The sequence below is a fragment of the Rhincodon typus genome, chromosome 37 (genome assembly GCF_021869965.1).
Source record: "Rhincodon typus isolate 14 chromosome 37, sRhiTyp1.1, whole genome shotgun sequence".
NCBI classification, from domain to species: Eukaryota; Metazoa; Chordata; class Chondrichthyes; order Orectolobiformes; family Rhincodontidae; genus Rhincodon; species Rhincodon typus.
Genome location: NC_063368.1, coordinates 3,761,069 through 3,784,506, shown reverse-complemented (window position 1 = coordinate 3,784,506; position 23,438 = coordinate 3,761,069). Strand labels below are relative to the sequence as shown.

The window sequence follows — 23,438 nt, the reverse complement described above, 5'->3', positions numbered from 1 at the left end:
TATCTCAGATTCTCCAGCATCTGCAGTTCCTACTATCTCTAATGCTCACTTCAATAGTGAGCAAAGGATGGCCATTATTTGGTGGAGCAGAGGAGGCACTTTCATGCAATCATACATGCTCAGAAACAGGCAATTTGATCCTTCTTGTCTGTATTGGCTCTTTGAAAGAATTCCAAGGATCAGTATTAAGGAACATAGAATTATGGAATGATTACTGCACAAAAAAAGGCTATTCAGCCTGTTGTGTCCATGCTGACTCTGACAAGTGTAACTCAGCAAGTTTCACTGCCCTGCCCTTTCCTCCTTAATGGTACAAATGTTTCTCTTCAGATAGCTATCCAATTCCCTTCCAAAAGCCATGATTGAATCAGCCTCCATGACACCCTGAGACAGCACAGTTCACTCTTCGGCTCAGATCTTAATCACTCACTGCATAAAAAAAATCATTTCGTCATGTCACCTTTAGCTCTTTTGGCATTTATCTTCAACTGATGTCCTCTGTTTCTCCCCCTTCCATCAATGGGAACAATTTCACTCTGTTTGGTCTGTCCATAGAGCAAAGAGAGGGCTTTTTACTTTGTCTCTAACCATTGCTTACCTACCCTGAGAATGTTTAATAGAACACGTGTAGAGGGAGATTTAATCTATTTCTACGCTGTTATGTACCTGTCAGGCAAGTGTTTGACACTGACACCATATCATCGCTTTTATTGATATAATGACTTGGAAATTGATACAGAGAGCATCATTTCAAGAGTAGTTAAGTTTGAAAGAACTATTCAGTTAGTCTTACTCCCCTGCCATTTCCCTGATTGCCCTGCAAATTTCTGCCCTTCAAGTATTTATTCAGCTTTTGAAGGTTATTATTGAAACTGCTTGCACTACCCTTTCAGATCACAACAACACACTGAGTGAAAATAATCACCTCATTTCACTCCTGGTTCTTTTGCATATTCTCTTCAATCTTTGTTCTCTGTTTATCAACCCCAGTGTAAACAGTTTCTCCATTTCTACCCTGTCAAAATCCACCACAAATTTGAACACCACGAAAAGGAGAACGATCCGAAATTCTCCAATGTCTCCAGATCACAAGAATCCCGCAGCCCTGATGCCATTCTGACAAACGTCCTCCACACCTTGGTCAATATTCCTCCTTGAAGAGTGGATATGTAAAGCCAGAAAGTACCTTTGAGTTGCCCTGAAGGATGACCAGCACTGATCTTAGTTGCTATCATTGACTGAGCTCTGAGTGGCGATCACAGCCCCAATAATCCTCTGCTGGAAACAGTCTCACAATCGTAGCATTCTATGTTCCAGTCTAGGTGCTGGGGTGCCTTACAGCAGATGATGCTCAGACTGATGCTGCAAGTGGCAATGAGCCCACAGTGACATCATAATCGTGCTGATGAAGGTGATGAGCAGGACACAGGCAGTGGGTGAAGAAGAACTGCAGATCAGTGTTCATTTGTTTCAATTCAAATTAAAATAAAAACTGCCCTCCACATTAACATATTACCCCTAATTCCACAAGCCCTTATCTTGTGCATTGACCTTTCGCATGATGCCGAATCAAATACTTTTTAGTAATTCAAGGATACTACATTTACTGGCTCTCCCTTTATCTACCTTAATTACAACTAGTTACAACTTCCAAAACAAATCTCTCACTAGTAAAACCATTGACTTTGTCTAATCCTACAATGGTTTGTTAAGTGTCTTGTTAAGACAATCAGAAAAATCGATTAGAGCATTTTCCTGAAGAGTAATGTCAGGCTAACCGTGGTTCCCTGTTTTCTCTCTCTCCCCTCTTGAAAAGGCTTCCAATCTGCTGAAACTGCTGTAGTAGTTAGAGAATTTTGGAAAATTGCAATGACAGGCACAGCAGCCTGTACTGGAGAGCCCCCACCCCATCACCAACACCCCAATCAACCCACTGCCAACCCCCTTCTCCCCACATCTTCACCCCATCTATGGGGCCTTCCACAGGAAGGCATATCAGCCACAAGTAGAAACAATGAAGAAAGAAGCCTCTGACTCATCCTAAGCCACTGACAGAGAGGGGGAACTCAGCTGGGCAGGTGCTTATATTTGCTATAAGGTGATCAGCTTCCTGACCATTATTTTTCAATGGCAATTATAACATTTTTGTTACAATGTCTCAGACCAATGGCCACAAGCGGTATCTCTCTGAATTACTCCAAAACGGATTACCAATGAAAATAATACATAACTTGTGGCCAGTCTTGGGAGATTTGCCCTTTACATTGGGCCACCTTATTCCGTACCTGGCAATCACCTCCTCAGGGCTGGAGCAACGATACAGGTTGCAGTCTGGGGTAATAATCTGTAGATCTTCTTGGCTAACTGCACTGGCACACAGATGCAGGTTTTGACTGCTAAACTGCAGATAAACAGAATTAGACAGAAAAATCAGTTTCAGATGTCTGCTCTTCTTCACTTCAAACAGTAAATCTATGTAGCACATCCCCCAACTCACCCAACGGGAGTCAGATAGATAATTTCATCTTCTGGCTGGTTTTCGATCTTGCACCCTCCTCAAACAGCTAAGCCGCATTTTGTTACCCACATCCAAACTCACAATGAGTTCCATTCCCCTATCACATTTGCGCTGACTTATTTAAAGTTAAAAGTGCTCAGCCTTGTTTCATTAATTCTTTCATGGGTCAAGGATGTCATTGGCAAGGCCAGTATTTGTTGTCTATTCTTAGTTGGCCTTTAACTGCGTGGTTTGGTTCAGCCATTTCAGACAGCATTTAAGAATCAACTACATTGCTGTGGGCCTGAAGTCACATGTAAGCCAGGCTGGATAAGGGTGGCAGATTATCATCTCTAAAGGACATTAGCAAATTTTTACATCAAACAATCACAGAGTCATGGCACCTTTCCTAGTACTAGGTTTATAGCAGTGGGGACTTGAAACCATGCCTCCAAACCATTACTGTAACTTGGGCCTCTGGGCCACTAGGATCCATGCTGGGTCCACTGCCTTTTGTCATTTGTATAAATGATTTGGATGTGAACATAGGAAGTATGGTTAGTAAGTTTGTAAATGATACCAAAATTCGTGGTGCACTGGACAGTGAAGAAGGTTGCCTCAGAGTTCAACAGGACCTTAATCAGATGGGCCAATGAGCTGAGGAGTGGCAGATGGAGTTTAATTTAGATAAATGTGAGGTGCTGCATTTTGGAAAGGCAAATCAGGGCAGGACTTACACACTTAATGGTAAGGTCCTGGGGAGCATTACTGAACAAAGAGACCTTGGAGTGCAGGTTCATAGTTGCTTGAAAGTGGAGTCACAGGTAGATAGGATAGTGAAGAAGGCATTTGGTATGCTTGTCTGTATTGGTCAGCACATTGAGTGTAGGAGTTGGGAGATCATGTTGCAGCTGTACAGGACATTGGATAGGCCACTTTTGGAATACTGCGTTCAATTCTGGTCTCCCTGCTATAGGAAGGATGTGTGAAACTTGAAAGGGTTCAAAAAAGATTTACAAGGATGCCACCAGGGTTGGAGGGTTTGAGCTACAGGGAGAGGCTGAATAGGCTGGGGCTTTTTTCCCCGGAGTATCAGAGGCTGACCTTGTAGAAGTTTATAAAATCATGTGGGGCATGGATAGGATGAATAGCTAAGGTCTTTTCCCTGGGTCGTGGGAGTCCAGAACAAGATGGCATGGGTTTAAGGTAGGAGGGGAAAGATTTAAAAGGGACCTAAGGGACAACATTTACACACAGAGGGTGGTACATAAATGGAATGAGCTGCCTGAGAAAGTTGTGGAGGCTGTACAATTACAACATATAAAAGGCTTGTGGATGGGTTTAGAATAGGAAGGGTTTAAAGGGATATGGGCCAAAAGCTGGCAAATGGGACTAGATTAATTTAGGATACCTGGTTAGCATGGATGATTTGGGCCGAAGGGTCTGTTTCCATGCTGTACAGCTCAGTAATATTATTACTACATCAGCCTTTCTCCTTTAGTTTTCAAGTCCCTTCCTTCAGTCACCCCTCAATATCTTTGTTGACCCCTTCAACCAAACAGCCTTCCATGATTTCAGCAGTCCTCCAGTTCTGAATTCCTGCACATCCTCAATTTCCTTTTTCCTCCATTGGTGGCCGAGCCATCAGCTGTTTGGGCTCTAAACATTAAAATTACCACCTCCTTCCTCACAGACACTCCTCAAAAATAACCCCTTAGACCCAGTTTTAAGATACCTGTCTTCATATCTCCTTATGTGGCTCAGTGTTAGATTTTTGTTATCACTCCTGCTGTCACGGGTACAGACTTATGGCTGTGCCAGAATGAGTGCTGTCTTATATGGGTGCTGTCCTTCAGTTTAGACAATTCTAGCTCATCTCTGTCTGTTAAACTTGGTGGGAAAGTTTGCAAGTTCATTAGTCAAAGAATGACAAGTAGTTTCTGGCCTCCTTCAACAAATGTTTTTTTTAACGGCCCAATTCCTCATTGCAATTATTTGTTCATACAAAATGACTGCCAAATATGCCTACATAGGATGTATCACAGTATTTCAAAAATAAATAATACATCACTTAGATAAGTACATGAATAGGAAACATTTGGAAGGATATGGGCCAGGAGCAGGCAGATAGGGATTATAGTTTGGGATTATGGTTAGTATGGACTGGTTGGACCGAAGGGTTTGTTTCCATGCTGTATGACTCTAGGACATGCATCAGCATAAGGCTTCATAGGAAGTGAAACCAGAGGAAGGTCAGCAATCAATGAAAGAGAGGCTGACAGCTTCTTGCAGGAGTCTGGAGCGAGTGCTGCTGTCCTTCCTGGCCCACAAGCAGTACGTCAGCCTCTCTGCTCCTATGATGCTGCTTGGCCTGCTGTGTTCATCCAGCCCTGCACCTTGTTGTCTCGGATTCTCCAGCATCTGCAGTTCCTACTATCTCTGAAAAATTACTACTGAGCCATCAGCTCCCACCTTTCATCCACTGTCAACCTGCTAGAAAGATAGTGAATTTCAAATCTGGCTCCTGATCACACTTTAAGAGTATGAAGCTCAAAGACAAGCCTTTTATCACCTTTCCCCTCCAATTTCCTCCTTGCCCCTCTTTCATCATAATCAAGAGAATATTAATATCAAAGCCAATTTAATTCTAACAAAACATTAAGTTTCTTCTTGGAAACCCATGTAAAGCTCCACAATGGAAAATTTCATCAAAGTTCTTTCATTTCATTTTGTCACAAGTCTTGGCATTGCTCATAACGCCAGCATTTGATATCCATTCAAAAGAAGTGAGCTGAAAAAGCAAAAGGTAATGCCAAAGAGCTTGCAGCTGGAAAGGGATGCAGTGAGAGAGTTAAGGAATTTTGCAGCTCTATGAAAGATAATGCCAGGGGAAGGGTAGGGAGAGGGTGGGAGTGACGGGTCAATCGGCCAGGATTTTGACACAAAGAGGATCTAAGTAACATATAAGCAAATAGAAATTGCAGGAAAAATGGCTTTAAAATTACATTTGTACACAGTAAAGCAAAGTAAACTGCATCTTAAAGATGATACTTTAGCCTCGGCAAACCAAGATGCCAAAAATAATGCAGACCTGTCCTGACTGCCATATTTCAGTTACACTCAAATGTACCAACCTCCAAACATGCAACTACACTGATTAGAATCTGCCCTGCACACAATATTAGTCAGAAATACTTACCCGACATTCATTGTTCAACAGCGTCCATTGTCCCACCCTAAGCTGTTAGATCTTTCCATTTGAACAATATTGTAATCCAATCGGGCCAAGTTGACTCAGATGTAGGTCATGACTATTTTATAAGTCATCAAGCCAGGAGCTGGTAGCTTTCTGAAGGAATGTTAAACCCAAACTGCAACTGTACAAACACCAAAAACTCCATTATCTTTGCAAGTCCCGGCTGCCTGACCCTGCTGAGTCACTCAGAAAGCTTTGAAAATCTTGACAGATATATTGAGCCACCAGTGAAGGGGTTAAGGATCCAGCTGAACATTCGTTCACAGATCTGACACTCCAGTATAGTACTGAAGGAATGCTGCAAGGTTAGAGGTGCCATATTTCTTCCTGAGTGTTACTAAAAAGAAATGACATGCTGAAAAGACACTTTCCATTTTGCATTCATCAAGATCGCGGGAGTAACAAGTTTGACATTCTTGCATCAAGTCCTGAAAAGTGCAAGATGAAAAGCTTCAATAGCACGTCTCCTTTTTCGGCAAAGATATTCAAGTTCTGTACAAGTAAGCAATTATTTCAGCTGAGAAGTCTTGTCTGTTTGTTGGGGTGGATGTAATAGATCTCACAGCATAATTCAAAGGGTTCTCCCCAGTGTCCTAGCTATTAATGCCTCAAATAATATTATAAAAACAGATTATCTGCTCATTATCACAATGTTATCCGTGGAATCTTGCTGTGTACAAATTGATTGCCACCTATATTACAACAGCGATTAAATATCAGACATGACTTCTTTGACTGTAAACTGCTGTGAAACATCCTGAGGTTGTTGATGGGGCTATATAAGTGCTGGTCTTTCCTTTGCTTAAGGAGCTGTTTGTCTGCTGAGGTATCAGGGTCAGAAGGATAGCCAGCCTTGTTTCAGGGCAGAAGATGACCGATAAGAGTTAAATGACCATTTCAGGATTTGAAAGGGGTAAAACAGGATTGATTATGAGTTATGAGTTCATAAGTCTGCCAACCATCCAGAATTGTCCTGCAGTGTCCAGGAGTTAAAAAGTGAATCTGGGAGAAAGATCTTAGAAGGGTTGAAAAATTATGGCTTTTTAAAAAACATTTTCTTAGAGACTTTGGTTTATTGGTTCTAAAAATATTGTATGTGGGGGAAAACAGGCTGTTTGAACAATAACAAAGTTTCATCCAACCAGGCAATCTGTTCACTTGCTAATGGGAATACAGAGAACTGTTAGGATGGGCCTGTTTGGTGACCAATGACAGAAGCAAGTAGGTGGGTCACTGAACCCCAAACATTCAGTCTGATTTCTCTCCACAGATGCTGAGCTTTTCCGGCAATTTCTGTTTTTGTTTGTGCTTCAGAAATACAGCTTTATGGAAGATCTTCTTTTGAGGCTGAAGATGAAGCAAATAGTTTGGACAGAATAGTGGGTCCTTTACTGTGCATCTAACTATGCTATATTTGTAACAGTATAGAGTCAGAGTTCCATTTCCAATTCACTGAAGCTTGTTGGATTTAAAGATAAAATGTAGGAAGGAGTGTTAATGCACCAATTTAGCGTTGTGAGTTAGTGTACTCAATAGCTGTAGCACAACGGTCAATTAGTACCTATTACCTCAACATATATCAGCGATATTCAAAAATTCATTTTATTGACTTCTTTAATTATTACTTCCCTGTTCATATTTATAATAGGAATGTTCTTTTGGGAAAATTGTCAAATTTCATTTGCACCCTCTATTCTGGTGCAGCCACTACAGCAAAATTACAATTTACAAAAATTCACTGTAAGCAGCACCCATCTTCTAATCCACATCCACGCTCCCTCCATCCAACTACTGCCACTTATCCCCAATCATTAGATCATAAAATGTTGGAGCTAAAGTAGCCCATTTGACCCATCGAGTCTGCTCTGCCATTCAACAAAATCATAGCTGATCTGGTAATCCTTTACTCCACTTATCTTCCCTTTCCCATAAACCTTGATTCCTTCACTGATTAATAATCTGTCTAACTCAGTCTTGAATATTCTTAATTGGTCAGAACATTGAGTGTAGGAGTTGGGACGTCATGTTGCGGCTGTACAGGACATTGGTTAGGCCGCTTTTAGAATACTGCGTATAATTCTGATTGCCCTTCTCGAGGAAGAATGTTGTGAAACTTCAGACAGTTCAGGAAAGATTTACAATGATGTTAACAGGCTTGGAGGGTTTGAGTTATAGGGAGAGGTGGAATAAGCTGGGGCTTTTTTCAACGGAGCATCGGAGGCTGAGGGTTGACCTTACAGAGGCTTATAAAATCATGAGGGAGAGTCAAAAGCTAGATGGCACAGGTTAAGGTGAGAGGCAAAAGATTTAAAAAGGACCTAAGGGGTAACATTTTCACGCAGAGGGTGGTGCATGTATGAAACAAGCTGCCAGAGGAAGTGGTGGAGGCCGGCACAATTACAACATTTAAAAGGTATCCAGATGGATGCATGAATAGTAAGGGTTTAGCGGGATATGGGCCAAATGCTTGCAAATGGGACTAGGTCACATTGGGATGTCTGGTTGGCACAGATGATTTGGTCCGAAGGGTCAGTTTCCGTGCTGTATAAATAACTCTTTGACTGGATGACTCACTCCTACAGCCCTCGACAGTGAAGGATTCCACAGATTCACTGCCCTCAGAGAGGGAAAAATCCTCCTCATCTCTGTTTTACTCTAAGATTGTGCCGTCTGGTCCTAGATTCTCCCACAAGGGCAAACAACCTTTCTGCATCTACCCTGCCAAGTTCCCCAAGAATCTTATGTTTCAATAAGATCTCCCCCCATTCCCCTAAACTCCAATGAGCACAGACCCAATCTACTCAACCTCTCCTCATAAGAAAATCCCTCCATACACAGGATCAGCCTAATGAACCTTCTCTGGACTGCCTCCAATGCCGGTATATTTTTCCTTAGAAAAGGGAACCAAAACCATTATCACTGTTCCAGCTGTGGTCTGACTAGTGCATTGTTTAATTCTAGAAACTACGACCCTACTTTTATACTCTATTTGCTCTGAAATAAAGTATAACAGTCAATTTGCTTCCCTATTACTTGCTGAACTTGTATGCTAACGTTTTGTGATCCATACATGAGAACGCAAATCTCTTGGTGCTACAGCTTTCTGCAGTTTTCCGCCTTGTGGAACTGATACTTTTCTCACCTCCCCCAATTCTCAAACAACAATGGCAGCATCCACCTCAAACATTTACCAGAGCCAGATGTGCCTACCCAATCAGTTCCCCTTACCCAGTGCACTGCATTCATCTCAGAAGCTGACGTGCCTCAGATTCACTCCTGTATCTGTAAGGCCACCCACATCAGATGAGAAAGCACAGGCTACCAGGTGGAAGCTTAGGAATAGGGTGGTCGCCCACAGACTGTGGAGCTTTACCTGGCAGAGGGAGGTTTCAGAGATTGGTAGGATCTCTGACTCCCTGAATATCCAAAATGGTGAGACTGGCACTGCATTAATGCAGGCTGACAGCATTCATCTCTCAGTCCCACAGTGCTTACAAGACAAAGCCATCTTAGGCTGATTTCAGCACTTTATGAAATATGATCTCTGTATATATTCTCATTGTCTGAATGTGAATCGTCTCTTCTTCTCCTCCTCCAGGATCTTTGTACAAAAGAAAAGTACCCCCTATCCTGGCAGGACAAGGATTCCTCAAAGGAGTTTAACTCCACTGAGGATGAGTCATCACTGAAGACAAACCACTGAGGCATCCAGGCACCAATGCAGATAACCCCACATGGGTGGGTCTTGACTTCAACTAGTGAATCTCACATTACAAGTGAATAATGAGCCATTCAATGGAATAACTGCTGAAACCAGGAGGCAAACAGGCAGAGCAACCAATGAAAATATGACAGTTGGAACACTGACTGCAGCAACTAGCAGTCTTACCAGACTCACACAATGGCAGAGACTGAAGGAGCACAACTCAAAGTTTTATGGAATCATGTCACAGCAATTTTTAAAAAATATAGAAATTTAGGAGATGATGTCAATGACGCCGGGTTAATAATCCAGATGGCCAACATAATGCTATGGGGAACAGGGAAGGAAGAATCATGTACTTCCAAGTCAGGATGGTGTGTGGCTTGGATGGGAACTTGCAAGTGGTGGTGTGCCCAAGCATCTGTTGCCTTTGTCCCTCTAGGTGGAAAAGGTCACAGGTTTGGAAGGAGCTATTGATGAAACCTTTGTGAGTTCCTGCAGTGCATCTTGTAGATGGTTCACAGTCCTGACACTGGAGCCTATTAGCCAGGATGCTCCAGTGCGTTATCGTAATGCTGTATGTGGAATCTTGCTGTGCACAAACTGACTGCCGCATTTCCCACATTTCAACAGTGATTATGCTTTAAAAGTAATGTAACATACTTTGGTGTATCCTGCAATTGTGAAAGTTTTTTATTTCTTTTGTTGTCTTTAAAATATAAAACTTGCACTGTTATAATTTAGGAGCTGAACATTTCACTGGGATTTGAAATCAAATGAAGCCTGGTTGAGGGGAAGCAAGACTCTTCCATTACTGGCTGTAAGGAGTCTGTACAAAAATACTGTGGGAGATTCAAACCCAGTTCTGGAAGGTTTGAATATAAAAAGTTAAGTTAGTAATTTCAAATTAGTTTCACATTCCTTGGATCAACAATCACGAGCAACCTGTCCCTTGATGCCAAACTCTTCACTAGGATTGCCAAGGCAATAAATGTCATGTCAAAATTGAGAAGTCAAGTATGAGCCCATAGTGAACTAACTGAAAATATGAAGCTCCCTATGTACCTGGCTTGTGTTTGCAACATCCTCAGTTACAGCAGCAAGGCACGCTCAACTTATGTAGGCCATGTAGAAGCAGATACAACGTTCAAGAAGACATCTTCTTGATTCATGAATAGGCAGGGAATAGAGGGATGTGGACTGTGTAGAGCAAATGGTTTTTAGTTTAGAAAGGCGTCATATGTCAGTGCAAGCTTGGCGGGCCGAAGGGCCTGTTCCTATGCTATACTGTTCTTTGTTCTTTATGAAAACCAGGTAAACAGCTTCCAGCTCTGCAATCCCAGATGGATTGGACATCCACGGGCAAGACAGAGTGAAAAACATGTAAATTCACCCACATGCAGGGATCCCAAGTTTGATTAACCCCTTGAGACAGCATCAACTCCATTGGCTGGGTCACAGACTGTGGTGGTTCTTAAAGGGTATTATGGATGGGCAATAAATGCTGGCTTTCCCAGCAATGCCCACATTGCATGATCAAAAATAATGTCAGCCAAGTGGACGACAGTAACATTCCCATCACATGCTCTGTAGCAAGCTCATCATCAACAGATCTTGTTTTGCTGTATATCTCAACTCAGTTCGCAAGCATGACACTGACCTACCAGTCGCCAACAATTATACTGTCTTGTTCTTTTGCTCACATTTTGTCCTGCAATGTTCCAGTGAAGCCCCAGGCAAGCTGGAGGAACAACACTTCTTATTCTGTTTAATCCCTTTTGCAGCACACAGAACTTAACATCGAGTTCAACAACATCAGACTATAAACAAAATGGACATCGAGAAACAGAAAATAAAGAGACAAAGGAAATGTAAGAAAAAGTTTAAAAATTATTGTATTTTAATTCACTAAGCACTTCCTTTGTGCAGGAATGAGATTTGACAGTTTAAGCTATTCTCTTTCTGTGCACAGAGATGTTGATTAGTCCCGCATTAACAGTAGTCACATTGTTAGAAAGGTATTGGCAACATTAATTACAAACTATTGTTTGCTCTGGCAATTTAGTAGGGAATTAACATGTAAAATGCAGCAAGATTTACAAATAACGGAAGCAATCGATCAACAAGTTCTAGAGCTTCATAACTCACTGTGTATATCTTTTAAACCCTTGAATTTGCGGACTGATTTGCACATTAACAGCAACATGCGCCGCTGTTATTGTTCCAGCAAGATTTAGGCCAACAATTTTCCAGTTAATCAGATCTTATGTAATTTGTGTCCAAACATGGATTCCATCAGTGTTTTGCAAGATTTCAATCTCCTATCCAAGTTCTTACTTAGCAAAAGTAATTAATATTTTATTCCATTTACATAACAACTTTAAAGCCCTGAGTTGGCACATTTGCAATATAGCATGCCAGTTCGCACAAAGAGATTTTCATAGAGAGCTGCTTGATGAGGAACCCTTAATATCTTGAGTGAGTAGGTGAGAGCTTGATGCAAGCACTCACCAGGATGCATACTTCATCAGTTACAATTATTTACTTGTCACTGGCTTGTACGAATCATCTAAGGATTTTTTAAACTGGCTCCATATGACCTCGATCCATAATGGAAAATGTCATGGGGAAAATAAGAGAGGTCACAAGTTGTTACAATGAGCTCTTCAGAGACTGACAGATAGTTATATTAGGCATTCTCTATAGTTGGGTTTGACAATTTGCTGCATCAGGAAAGAAACGGCCAATCTAAACCGAACATCATTTTACAGCGTTCAAAAATACACCAAACACTACCACATAAGATTCATATAATCTTCTAAAAAAAATGAATCAAATCTTAAATGGTGGAATTGTTTAATCTATTCATACCAATTGTGAAGGCTACAATTACTTCTTTGGGCCTACTGTTCTTGCTGCAGATCCCTCACATGCTCATGCTCATAGCCTGGCTATATTATCTTTTGCTTTATTCATTAATAGGGTGGAAGTGATAGGCATTTATTGCCCATCCTTAATTGCCATGGCACCAACTTCTTCAACCACTGCAGTCCATTTGGTGTGGGTAATGAGAGTTTCTGAGATTTTATAGTGAAGGAATGATAATACATTTCTAAGTAAGGATAGTATATGACTTGCAGGAGGTGGTGCTCCCAGGAACTTTGCTTTGTGTAAGTGATTGACATCTCAGGTTCAAAAGGTGCTTTGTCAGATATTGTAGAAAAGATTCACAAGAATTGTTTCAGGGAAGAGGAGCTTCAGTTGCATAGACATATTGGAGAAGTTCGGGCTGTATTCCTTGGAAAAGAGGTTTGATCAAGATGTTCAAAATCATGAAGGGTCTGGACAGAGTACACAGGGAAAATTGTTCTCACTGGGGAAAGGAGCAAAAAGAGGGCATAGATTTGAAGACAATTGTTAAAAGAAACAATGGACATTTTTCCTCATGCACCAAGTGGTTAGGATATGGAATGCTGTGCTTGCTTTTGCTTTATTCATTAACGGGATGAGGGCGTCTCTGGCTAGGCAGCATTTATTGCCCAACCTTAATTGCCCAGAGTTTTTCCAGAAATCAACAATGGATTCACAGGTATCATTAGATTCTTAATTCCAGATATTTTATTGAATTCAAATTCCACCATCTGCTGTGGCAAGATTCGAACCCAGGTCCCCAGAATGTTATCTGGGTTTCTGAAGTAACAGTCCAGTGATAATACCACTAGGCCATTGCCTCTGCTTGTGAGTGTGATGGAGGCATGTCAATTGAAAAATTCAAGAAGGAATTGCATTATCATTTACAAAGGAAAATTGTGCAAGGCTACGTAGAAGGTCCTCCTTTGGAGAACTGCCATAGACAAGACTGGTCAAATGGAGTAGATAACAAGGTGTGGAGCTGGATGAACACAGCAGGCCAGGCAGCATCAGAAGAGCAGGAAAGCTGAAGTTTTGGGTCTGGACCCTTCTTCAGAAATGGGGGAGGGGAAGGGTGTCTCTGAAACAAACAGAGAGAGGGGGAAGCGATGATAGAAGGTGGACAGTGGAGCAGATAGGTGGAGAGAAGACGAACAGGTCAACGAGGCGGGGATGAAGCCAGTACAAGTGAGTGTAGGTAGGGAGTTGGGATGGGGGCTGGTCAGTCATGTGGGAGGAGCGGATAGGTGGGTGAAAAGACGGACAGCTCAAGGAGGTGGGGACGAGATGGGCTGGTCTTGGGATGAGGTCGGGAGTGGGGAGATTTTGAAGCTTGTAAAGTCCACATTGAGACTATTGGGCTGCAGGGTTCCCAGGCGGAATATGAGATGCTGTTCCTCCAGCCCTCAGGTGGCATCGTTGTGGCACAGGAGGAGGCCCAGGATGAACATGTCATCAAAGGAGTGGGAGGGGGAGTTGAAGTGGTTCGCAACCAGGACGTGTAGTTGTTTGTCACGAACCAAGCGTAGGTGCTCCACAAAGCGGTCTCCAAGCCTCTGCTTGGTTTCCCCGATGTAGAGGAGGTCCCCACCCCCGACCTCATCCAAGACCAGCCCATCTCGTCCCCGCTTCCTTGACCTGTCCGTCTTTTCTCCCACCTATCCACTCCTCCCACCTCACTGACCAACCCCCACCCCCACTTCCTACCTACAAGCCTCATCCCAACCTCCTTGACCTGTCCGTCTTCCCTCCCACCTACCTGCCCCTCCCTCCTCACTTACCAACACCCATCCCAACTCCATACCTACACTCACCTGTACTGGCTTCATCCCCGCCTCCTTGACCTGTCCGTCTTCTCTACACCTACCTGCTCCTCTATCCACCTTCTATCATCACCTCCCCCCTCTCTATTTATTTCAGAGCACCCTTCCCCTCCCCCATTTCTGCAGAAGGGTCCAGACCCGAAACGTTAGCTTTCCTGCTCTTCTGATGCTGCCTGGCCTGCTGTGTTCATCCAGCTCCACATCTTGTTATCTCAGACTCCAGCATCAGCAGTTCCTACTATCTCTGGTCAAATGCAGTAACCATTCTGTGATTATCTTGTCGATAATGCACAATGCTACCACTGTGCACCAGTGGTGCAGACTGTCAATGTTTTCAGGTAATGGTGCCAATTAAGTGGATGATTCTGAGACTCAAGCATTGTTATAGCCACACTCATTCAGCAAAATAGAAAAGATTCAATACAAAAGCTCAAATCATGATGGACTTAGATTGAAAGATCCTGTTCCAACTGATAGAAGGGTTAAGAACTAGAAGACACCAATTTATATGTTGGAATTAGCTCAAATGGTAGAGTGCTCGTTCAGCATGTACAAATCAGTGGGATTGATCCCCACATTCTCTTTTTCTAAATGATATGCAGTGACTAGTGCAGTGCCACAGGAATCAGTGCTAAAATCCCAGGTATTCACAGTACATACTAATGATTCAGATGAAGGAACTAAATGTAATATCTCAATATTTGAAGACAACACAACAATGAGTGGGAGGGTGAGCTGTAAGGAGGATGCAGAGATGCTACAGTTCTGAGGAAGGATCACTCAACCTGAAACATTAACTCTGATTTCTCTCCGCAGACGCTGCCAGATCTGTCGCGCTTTTCCAGCAATTACTGCTTTTGCTTCAGTGTGATTTGGACAAACTGAGTGAGTGGGCAAATGCATTGCAGACTCAGTATAATGTGGATAAATATGAGGTTATCTACTTTGGGGGCAAAATAGGAAGAAGGATTATTATCTGAATAGCTATATGAGAGAGGTGTATGTGCAATGAGACCTGGGTGTCCTCATTCATCAGTCAGTGAAGGTAAGCATGCAGGTGCAGCAGACAGTGAAGAAGGCAAATGTAGTGTTGACTTTCATAGCAAGAGGGTTTGGTTCAGGAGCAGGTGTGTTGTGCTGCAATTATACAGGGCCTTGGTGAGACCACACCTAGAATATTATGTGCAGTTTTCGGATCTTAAGCTGAGGGAGGATGTTCTTGCTGCAGAGGGAGAAGAGTGAAGGCTCAATTCTGGGATGGCAGGACTGACATACGAAGAGAGGTTGAATCAGTTAGGATTATATTCACTAAAGTTTATGAGAATGAGGGGGTTCTCATAGAAATCAATGAAGTGCTAATGGGACTAGGCAGGGTAGATGCAGGAAGCATATTCCTGATGGGGAAGTCAAGAACCAGGGGTTACAGTCTAAAGATATGGAGTAAACCAGTTAGGACTGAGATGAGGAGAATTTTTTTTTCACCCAGACAGTGGTGAGCCTGTGGAATTCACTACCACTGAAAGCAGCTGAGGCCAAAACATTGTACGATTTCAAGAAGGAGTTGGATATATAGCACTTGGGCCTAAAGGGATCAAAGGATATTGGGGAAAAATGGGAACACGCTATTAGGCTAGATGATCAGCCATGATCAAAGTAAATGGAACAGCAGGGTCGAAAGACCAAATGACCTACACTTGCTCCCATTTTCTATGTTTCTATTAATTTAAAATGGTTGGAAAAACAGAGTGATAGGAGGAAAAGCCTTTTTACACAGCCAATGGTTAGGATGTGCATTGTATTACTTGAAAGTATGGTGGAAACAGATACCTACTGGAACTTTCAAAAGGAGACTGGATAAGAGCCAGAATAGTAACAATTTGCAGCACTGCAGGGAATGGGCAAGAGAGTGGGATTAGCTGAGATACTTTTACAGACAGCCAGCCTGACACAACAGATTGAATGTCTGTCTTTTATGCTGTGATGATTCGTTGGTTCTTTTGAGGACATGGAAGGCACATGTTCTATTATCATAGAATCCCTACTGTGCAGAAAGTGGCCATTCAGCCCATCATGTCTGCACCACCCTTCTGAACAGCATTCTATTCAGAACCTCGTCCCCTCCACCCTATCCCCATAACCCCACGTATACAATGGCTAATCCACCAAACCTGCACAACTTTGGATACTAGGAGGAAACTGGAGCATCCAGAGGAAACCCACACAGACACAGGGAGAAAGTGCAAGCTCCACACAGTCAGCTGAGGCTTGAATCAAACCCAAGTCCCTGGTGCTGTGAGGCAGCAGGGCTAACCACTGAGCCACCATGCCATCCACTGGATGATGGTTTCTATCAGACCCCAACCCCATCTTCAATGGCTTTGAGTGAAAAGTGCTTGCTGAGAACACCCCAAACAGCCAGGCTCTAATGTAAAAGGTCTGTCCCCTTGTTCGGGACTCATTCCACCGGCGTAATCAGCTTTGCTCTATCTTCCTCTTGAGTCCTCTGCCCGAAGGCAGGTCCAACCCACAGAACTGTCCCACAGATAGGCTAAGGAGACAGGGACTGAATCATCCCTTCTAAAATGGTGGCAAACTCCCTGCTGTTGACACCAGACTGACCCGCAACAGCTAAATGGCTTCCTGAGGAGTCTGAGACACTGTGGCAACATGCACACAGTAGCATGGAGCTATGGATATTGAAAGTATTATGCTATACTAAATACAGTACTGTGTAACCTGACAGAATTAATTAAGAACCTCAAAGTAAAGGCACCTCTGGGTAACGATTGTAATATGATCAAATTTTACATCCAGTTTGAAAGGGAGAACAGTGGATCTAAGATTAATGTACAGACTTTGTCTCTTTAATTCTTGTGCTTTCTAAAACTGTAGGCTGAAATGAGAAAGAACTGTTCTAAAACCAGGGACTTACCAGGATGGCTGAATGTTTTGAAAGCAAGCTAAGCGACACCTTTTGTGAATCTTGTTTGTGTAGCTGTGAGATCCAGCAACTTGTAAACGAATTGAAGCCTAGAGGTTGTTTACAAGTGAAGCTGATTAGTTTGTGGACTACGGACCAGCTATCAATAACAAAGGTCCTCTGACTGCCAACAATTAGGTGACTGGTTGTCGGGTGACTGAATAGTTTGGACGGTAAGCCAGTCAGAAGGACATTAGGTCAGACTAGAAAAGAAAACAGCAAGTTTGGAGCCAGAAAACACACTCTTTCTCAGTTCTCTCAAGTAAGCCACTTTAAACCTGAGAAAACCAGTTTAACCTTCCTTCAGCAGATGCTGCAAGTTGTGACTTTGAATTGGATCAGTCAAAGACCTTCACTAAGTGAACAAGCCACTCTAAGTGTCTTGCAAACCACTGGAAGCATTTGAGAAAAGGTCGGAGAGAAATCTATGAGTCAGTGAGAACCAAGCTAACAGATCTTGTGAACAAAGACTTTCAAGTTTTTCCTTCTGCCCATGTGTTTTCTCCCCCAGTTTACATCTGTTGGCTGCATGCATAAAGGGGAATTTACCAGGTTTAAAATTTTTATTTGTAGGGTTAGAGCCCTCTCTGATATTTCAGTATTTTTATTTCATTCTTTTATCATTTTTTGTTAGGAGCTGTGAATTGGGGACTGAGGTAAAGGTGACTTTCGGACTGTGAGTAGCTGCTTTTGGTAAAAGGAAAACAGACCAAAAAAGCTTTTGTTTATTTGTAAGGCCAGGCCTGGGAATCAATTTCAGGTTGGTCCCTGGTCAAAATCAGTACCTGGGAACTGGTTCCAGCAAATCTGGGAAAGACATTATGCTCAAGCAGATGACAGATGTTGAATGGTAACTAGGATCTCATGGAGGAGATGATCAGTCTGTCAGGGAGTGGTCAGTGTTTAAACTGGGTTTTAGATTCCGTTCATTTGAGAAAAAGGAGTGTGGCGTTCATGTTGCAGCACAAAGATTTGAAAGCTTCCTGCCTAACTTCTTTTCTCAGCTCTTAGAAGCTCAGAGAATAGAAAGCCAAGTTATAAATATTAATGCCTTTATCTGCATCAACTGTAAAAACACTGATCAACATCTTCAGAAAATCACCAAGAAACCATCAATTCTGCCTGTTGATCATGATAATCACTTAAGTAATAGGGCCAGTTTTTATTTTCTTTTATTTATCCCTTATCCATGTTTGTTTGTCTGTCTTTAGTGTGAATGGAGCTGAAAACAGAGGCTTTTGATGTTAAAGCATAGACCAATTAGATTACTCTGGTGTCTTGAATGGATTATCCATAGAGTTTGGGATTAGTTATTCAAAAAGCTGGTTAGAAGCTATTGTAGTCAATTTTGAGGGTCTTTGAAGTATCAATTTTACTATTGCAAATACGGAAATAGAAAGGTTGATTTGATTTGGCTGTCTACCTCCATGTCATAACAGTATAGTTTGTTCATTAATTTAATTGCTTACCTATGGTAAGAATCTAATTAGCTGCAATAAATAATGATGTTTCATCATTAAAGAAACCTGGTTTGTGCTTTCTATCAACCAGCACATTAAAAAGAAACTTAGAAAATGCACATGCGTTGCTGTAACCTACAGGGATATGAACTAAGATTTTGAAAGTGGGATCAAGCTGGATTGCTTTTCCCAATGGTACAGTACACAATGGGCCACATGATCTCCTGTGCTTTTTTTTTAACGCTTCTACGATGCAGTTATAAATGCATTTGCTTAACATGAAAATGTACGAACTTCTCCTTTCAAAACATTTACCAAAGTGTTCTTTTCTTGTACTTTGTTCACTTGCATCACACACATACAGAAAAAGACTAAATGCCAAACTTCATTCATTGTCCCTGTAAAACAGGGTTGTGCATGAACAAAACAAAAAAGTCATGTTAAACAGATATACAACTTTGGTTGGACCACACTTCAGAGTACTGTGCGCAGTCCTGATCTCCACACTACAAAAGGGATGCAGAGACATTAGTGAAGGTGCACAAAGGATTTACAAGGATAAACTGAGAAGTTATGCCCAATCAGGAAATCTACAAAAAAAACTCAGGGTTGACCTAACAGATTATAAGTGGGCTTGCTAGGAAAACAAAAAAATTGATTACACTTGTCACAGTCTAAAACTAAGAACCGTACATATAAGACAATCACTAATAAATTGATTAGGGAATTCATGAGAAACGTTTTTTTACCAGAGAGTGATGAGAATGTGCATGAGTAGTTAAGGAGATTGTCAGATGCATTCGAGAAGAACTAACTAAGTAACAAAACAGAAGAGGTTATACTGATGAAGTGAAATGGGCGGGTAGAAGAAGCTTGAATAGACCGTAAATCCCGGCATTGCCCATTTGGGCAGAAAGGCCTGTTTCTAAGCTATCTTTTACGTAATTCTTAACTTGACTGTTAAAAATTTCTGACAAAACTGCACCCTACAATAAACCTTTATGCCCGTGCTCCCAAACATGAGATAATATTTTAAAGACGTTAAGCCCATTCATAAATTTTATCAAAATGAAAATTCATTGGCCAGACTGTGTAAATGCGCAGCTTTTAATCCTCTTTGAAACTCCTCCTAGTGTTTTCAGATAATATACAAAAAAAACATAAATTATTAAGGCTTGGCTCTTGTTTCACCTGGTTGTCATCGCGACCGTGGTCTTTTCGATGGAGATCAAAAGCTTTGAAGCAATTCTGGCACCTGCTCCTGTCAAATATGTTCGCCTCGAACTTTAAGCAAGCCACTGCGTTGACAAAAGACATCGTCCCCGAATACTCACTCGGAGCCATCGGAAAATAAAAGTCCCAAGTTGCTTTTGGTTTACAAAACCACGAAACTTTTTTTTCTGCAGTTTTTGGTAATCTTGCCCCGCGACACTTCAACCGAAGACCATTACAGAAAACTCCACACGAAAGGCCAGTTGCACAAATGTCAGCGCAAGATTTGAATCCTAGGCTGAAATTCTGCATTACTTGTCAGGAAATGTGACAAATCTGCAACTTTCCATGTAGAAAACCTTCTGCAAACACTGCACCCCGAGAACTTTCCCGCAGAAAACCCGACGCAGCAACATTCTGGTAAGTAACCTCCTGGAAAAGTAATCCATAGTATTGCCAAATGCAATTCTTAAAGATATCTTTATTCTACATTGCGACACTTCTGCTATAGTCAACGGTGGGAAGAGGATTCCGTCGTCAAATGAATTGCAGCATTTCAGCAATCTCGCCACAAGTATTCGTTCCTTCGGAGGTTAACAAAATTCCCAGCCAAGCCGCACTGAAAAAAAATGCTCGTGACTCCTTCTGCAAAAGACGTGTCGCTTTCTTAGACACGTTTTACGAAGTTGTTAACTAAGACAGAACTTGCAGCTCATGGTACCCAGCATTGCAACTTTCATCAGTAGCTGTCAAATCCTTGGAGGCAGACTGCTGACCCTACTTGGAGCTCTGCACTGCCCAACAACATCTACATCGGCCGCCTATTGCGGGCAAGATCCACCCCCACGACCAGTCACGCAGCACGCTGGTGCTGAGCGAAAGATTTTTTTCGAATTCTGAATAAGTTATGACACACCTCCAGAACAGGCGACACTTAAAAACCAGGCTTTCCATCGCAGAGGTGGGGACGCCACAAACCCCCAAAACTGTTGAACCGTAAAGTGCACTGATATCCCCAACCACCAACCCCACCCCCCATGATAGTCAAAAATGATGGCACCTGTGGTTTCCTTTTTTTTGTTGTCCTCAAGAGATACCAGTCATGGCAGACAAGGAGGAAATCAGCTCCCCTTTTCGTAGGTAGGGTCCTGGAGGATAGGATGGTGCCAATGCAGGATTTCCTCCTCTCTCAATCACCAGTGGAGGTGAGGACACCAGACCAGTCCAAGATTGTTTTAACCCAAGTGCCAATCTAATCTAGCTGGAGGAATGCCCAGCACTCCCCACGTAAATTCCACTAACTCTTCTCTGGTATCTCACATTCACTATCTCTGCTATTGTACTCACCTCTCACCTCCCACCTCCTCTACCACTCATATGTAGAAACGTAGACATTAGAAGCACAAGTAGGCCACTTAATATGATCATTGCTGATCATCCAAGCCAACATCTTGCTCTCACTTTCTCCCCATACCTTTTGATCCCTTTAGCCCCACGAACTATATAGAAATATAGAACATAGGAGTAGGCTATTCAACTGCTTGAGCCTGCTCCACCATTCACTATGAGCATGGCTGATCATTGAGCTCAATACCTTAGTACCACCCCAGCACACACCCTCCCCCCACCACAATCCCTTGATCGTTTTAGCTACAAGGCCAAATCTCTAACACCTTCTTGAAAATATTTAATGTTTTGGCCTCAATCTTTTTCTGTGGCAGAGAATTCCACTCTCAGGGTGAGGAAATTTCTCATCTCATTCCTAAATGGCCTACTCCATATCCTTAGACTACAACCCCTTGTTCTAGACTCCCAGTTATCAAGCACATCATTTCTGCATTAATTCTGTCTAGTCCTGTTAGAATTTTATAGGTTATGAGATTATACCCTAATTTTCTAAATTCCAGTGAATATAGTCCTAACTGATCCAGTCTCTCTTCACTAGTCAGTCCTACCATCCCAGGAATCAGTCTGGTCACAACGTGCAACATCTTCCCCACCCACTCCAACCCCTAACCCCACTAACTCAGCAATACCCCAATACTGCTACTCATTTGCTCGGAACACCAGCTCATGCATACCACAAGAGTTACTGTGCCCACTTGCTTTCAACTCTCGTAATATCTGCCTCTCCGTGAGGAAAACTGCACACAAGGCAGAGTCAAGACGAGATAGCGTACCACCCTTCATTCACCCCTTATGCGAAGAGGGTCTTGCTTGGAATTCCTGAGCAGGGCCTGGGCTTGTCTCGGAGGTTGCACCTGACTTACTGCGCAAGGAAGCCCTGAGCAAAGGCTATCTGTCTTGATTTGGCCAAGGACTACAGTTACACAAGCTGGTATCTCTAGCTGAGGGGTTAAAGTGCAAAAAGGAAGGCAAGGCAATTCAAGGATTTTGAGAGCATCCAGCTAGTTCAGAGTGAGTGAGCATTATGAGAAAAAGTGAACATACCAGGAATGCAGCCTGGTCCACTTCACAAGCTGGGTGCCTGTCCCTGTGCTCACTCCAATTTCCTTGTTAAGCATTTTTTTCCTTGTTGTAGCATTTTTGTTGGTGCAGCCTTGCAGTATGGATGCATCCTCTAAATGCATCTTGAAATGCATTGAAGGTTCTGAAAGGCTGTTATGTCAGATGGCAAAGTTGTGGACATGGAGTGTATGTGGCCAGTGCCCACAGAGCATACCTTGAAATGTTGATGCCTGGCTTCCAGCATGGAGCAAGGAATGAAGTGAATCTGCCAGATGCTCACTCCAATTTCCTTGTTGAGTTTTCTATGTCACACTTTTTTGGCAGGTTTGGCAAGATGGGAGGCTGAATATTAATGAGTGATTTGGACTGATACTAAACTAACACCTTGTCGTTGCCTAGCGATAATCTTAGCATGCCTCTTGTGAAAAACATAAAAGATGGATTGACATGATCTCAATGTCAAAATGGGTCATGTCTCACAGCATCCAATTCTGCCACACACGTTGACACAGGCCACCACTTAGATTCCTACAATATTTCAAACACCACCAGAAATCAGTTTTTCCATTCATGTAAATTCACTGGTCTTCCACTACACAGGTTTCCTGCTGTTTTCCTTCCTGAAATGAGTTTGTGGTGCATGCTGCAGAGTGGGAGAGAAGGTGTGAAAACAACGGGGCAAAAAGATACATAAATCCATTGAATAAATGCAATCTGCTACATTTAACCAGGTTAACTGAGAAGAGCAGAAATTTCTTCAAAGGATTTTGAATCTTTGGAAATTTTCCAGAGGTTGCTCTTTCATTTAGAGATCAATTAATATTTGGATACCAAGAGAACTGAGGGATGAGGATAATGTAAGAAAATGCAGCAAAGGCAGATTAGCCATACCCATACTGAATGATAGAACAGTTCAAAGAACTACTGGCTGAGTCCTACTCAAATACATTAATATATTCATTCATAAATACAAACAATGTTTGAATAAAACCTTAGCTGTAAGCATCAACTCCTGATGACCTATGGAGCATTACATCAGGTTGAAGCTCAGCAAAACATGTTAAAGGATCGTACAGCTCTTCCCTATGTTTTTGTATTTGATCATAACATTAAACTGCACCTATATCC

At 42.3% G+C, this 23,438-nt stretch overlaps 1 protein-coding gene across 1 annotated transcript in view; it reads right to left on the bottom strand.

Annotated features, from left to right (window-relative positions):
• The window catches only part of LOC109924006, a 132,827-nt gene extending 111,505 nt beyond the window's left edge, over window positions 1-21,322 (bottom strand). Inside the window, exons 1-2 of the mRNA XM_048617640.1 lie at window positions 19,821-21,322; window positions 2,286-2,401 (exon numbers count right to left, since the gene is read on the bottom strand). Coding sequence (XP_048473597.1) covers window positions 2,286-2,401; window positions 19,821-20,153 — 449 coding nt within the window. The 5' untranslated portion in view covers window positions 20,154-21,322. The remainder of the gene's footprint in view (window positions 1-2,285; window positions 2,402-19,820) is intronic.
• Between the last annotated feature and the right edge of the window lie 2,116 nt (window positions 21,323-23,438).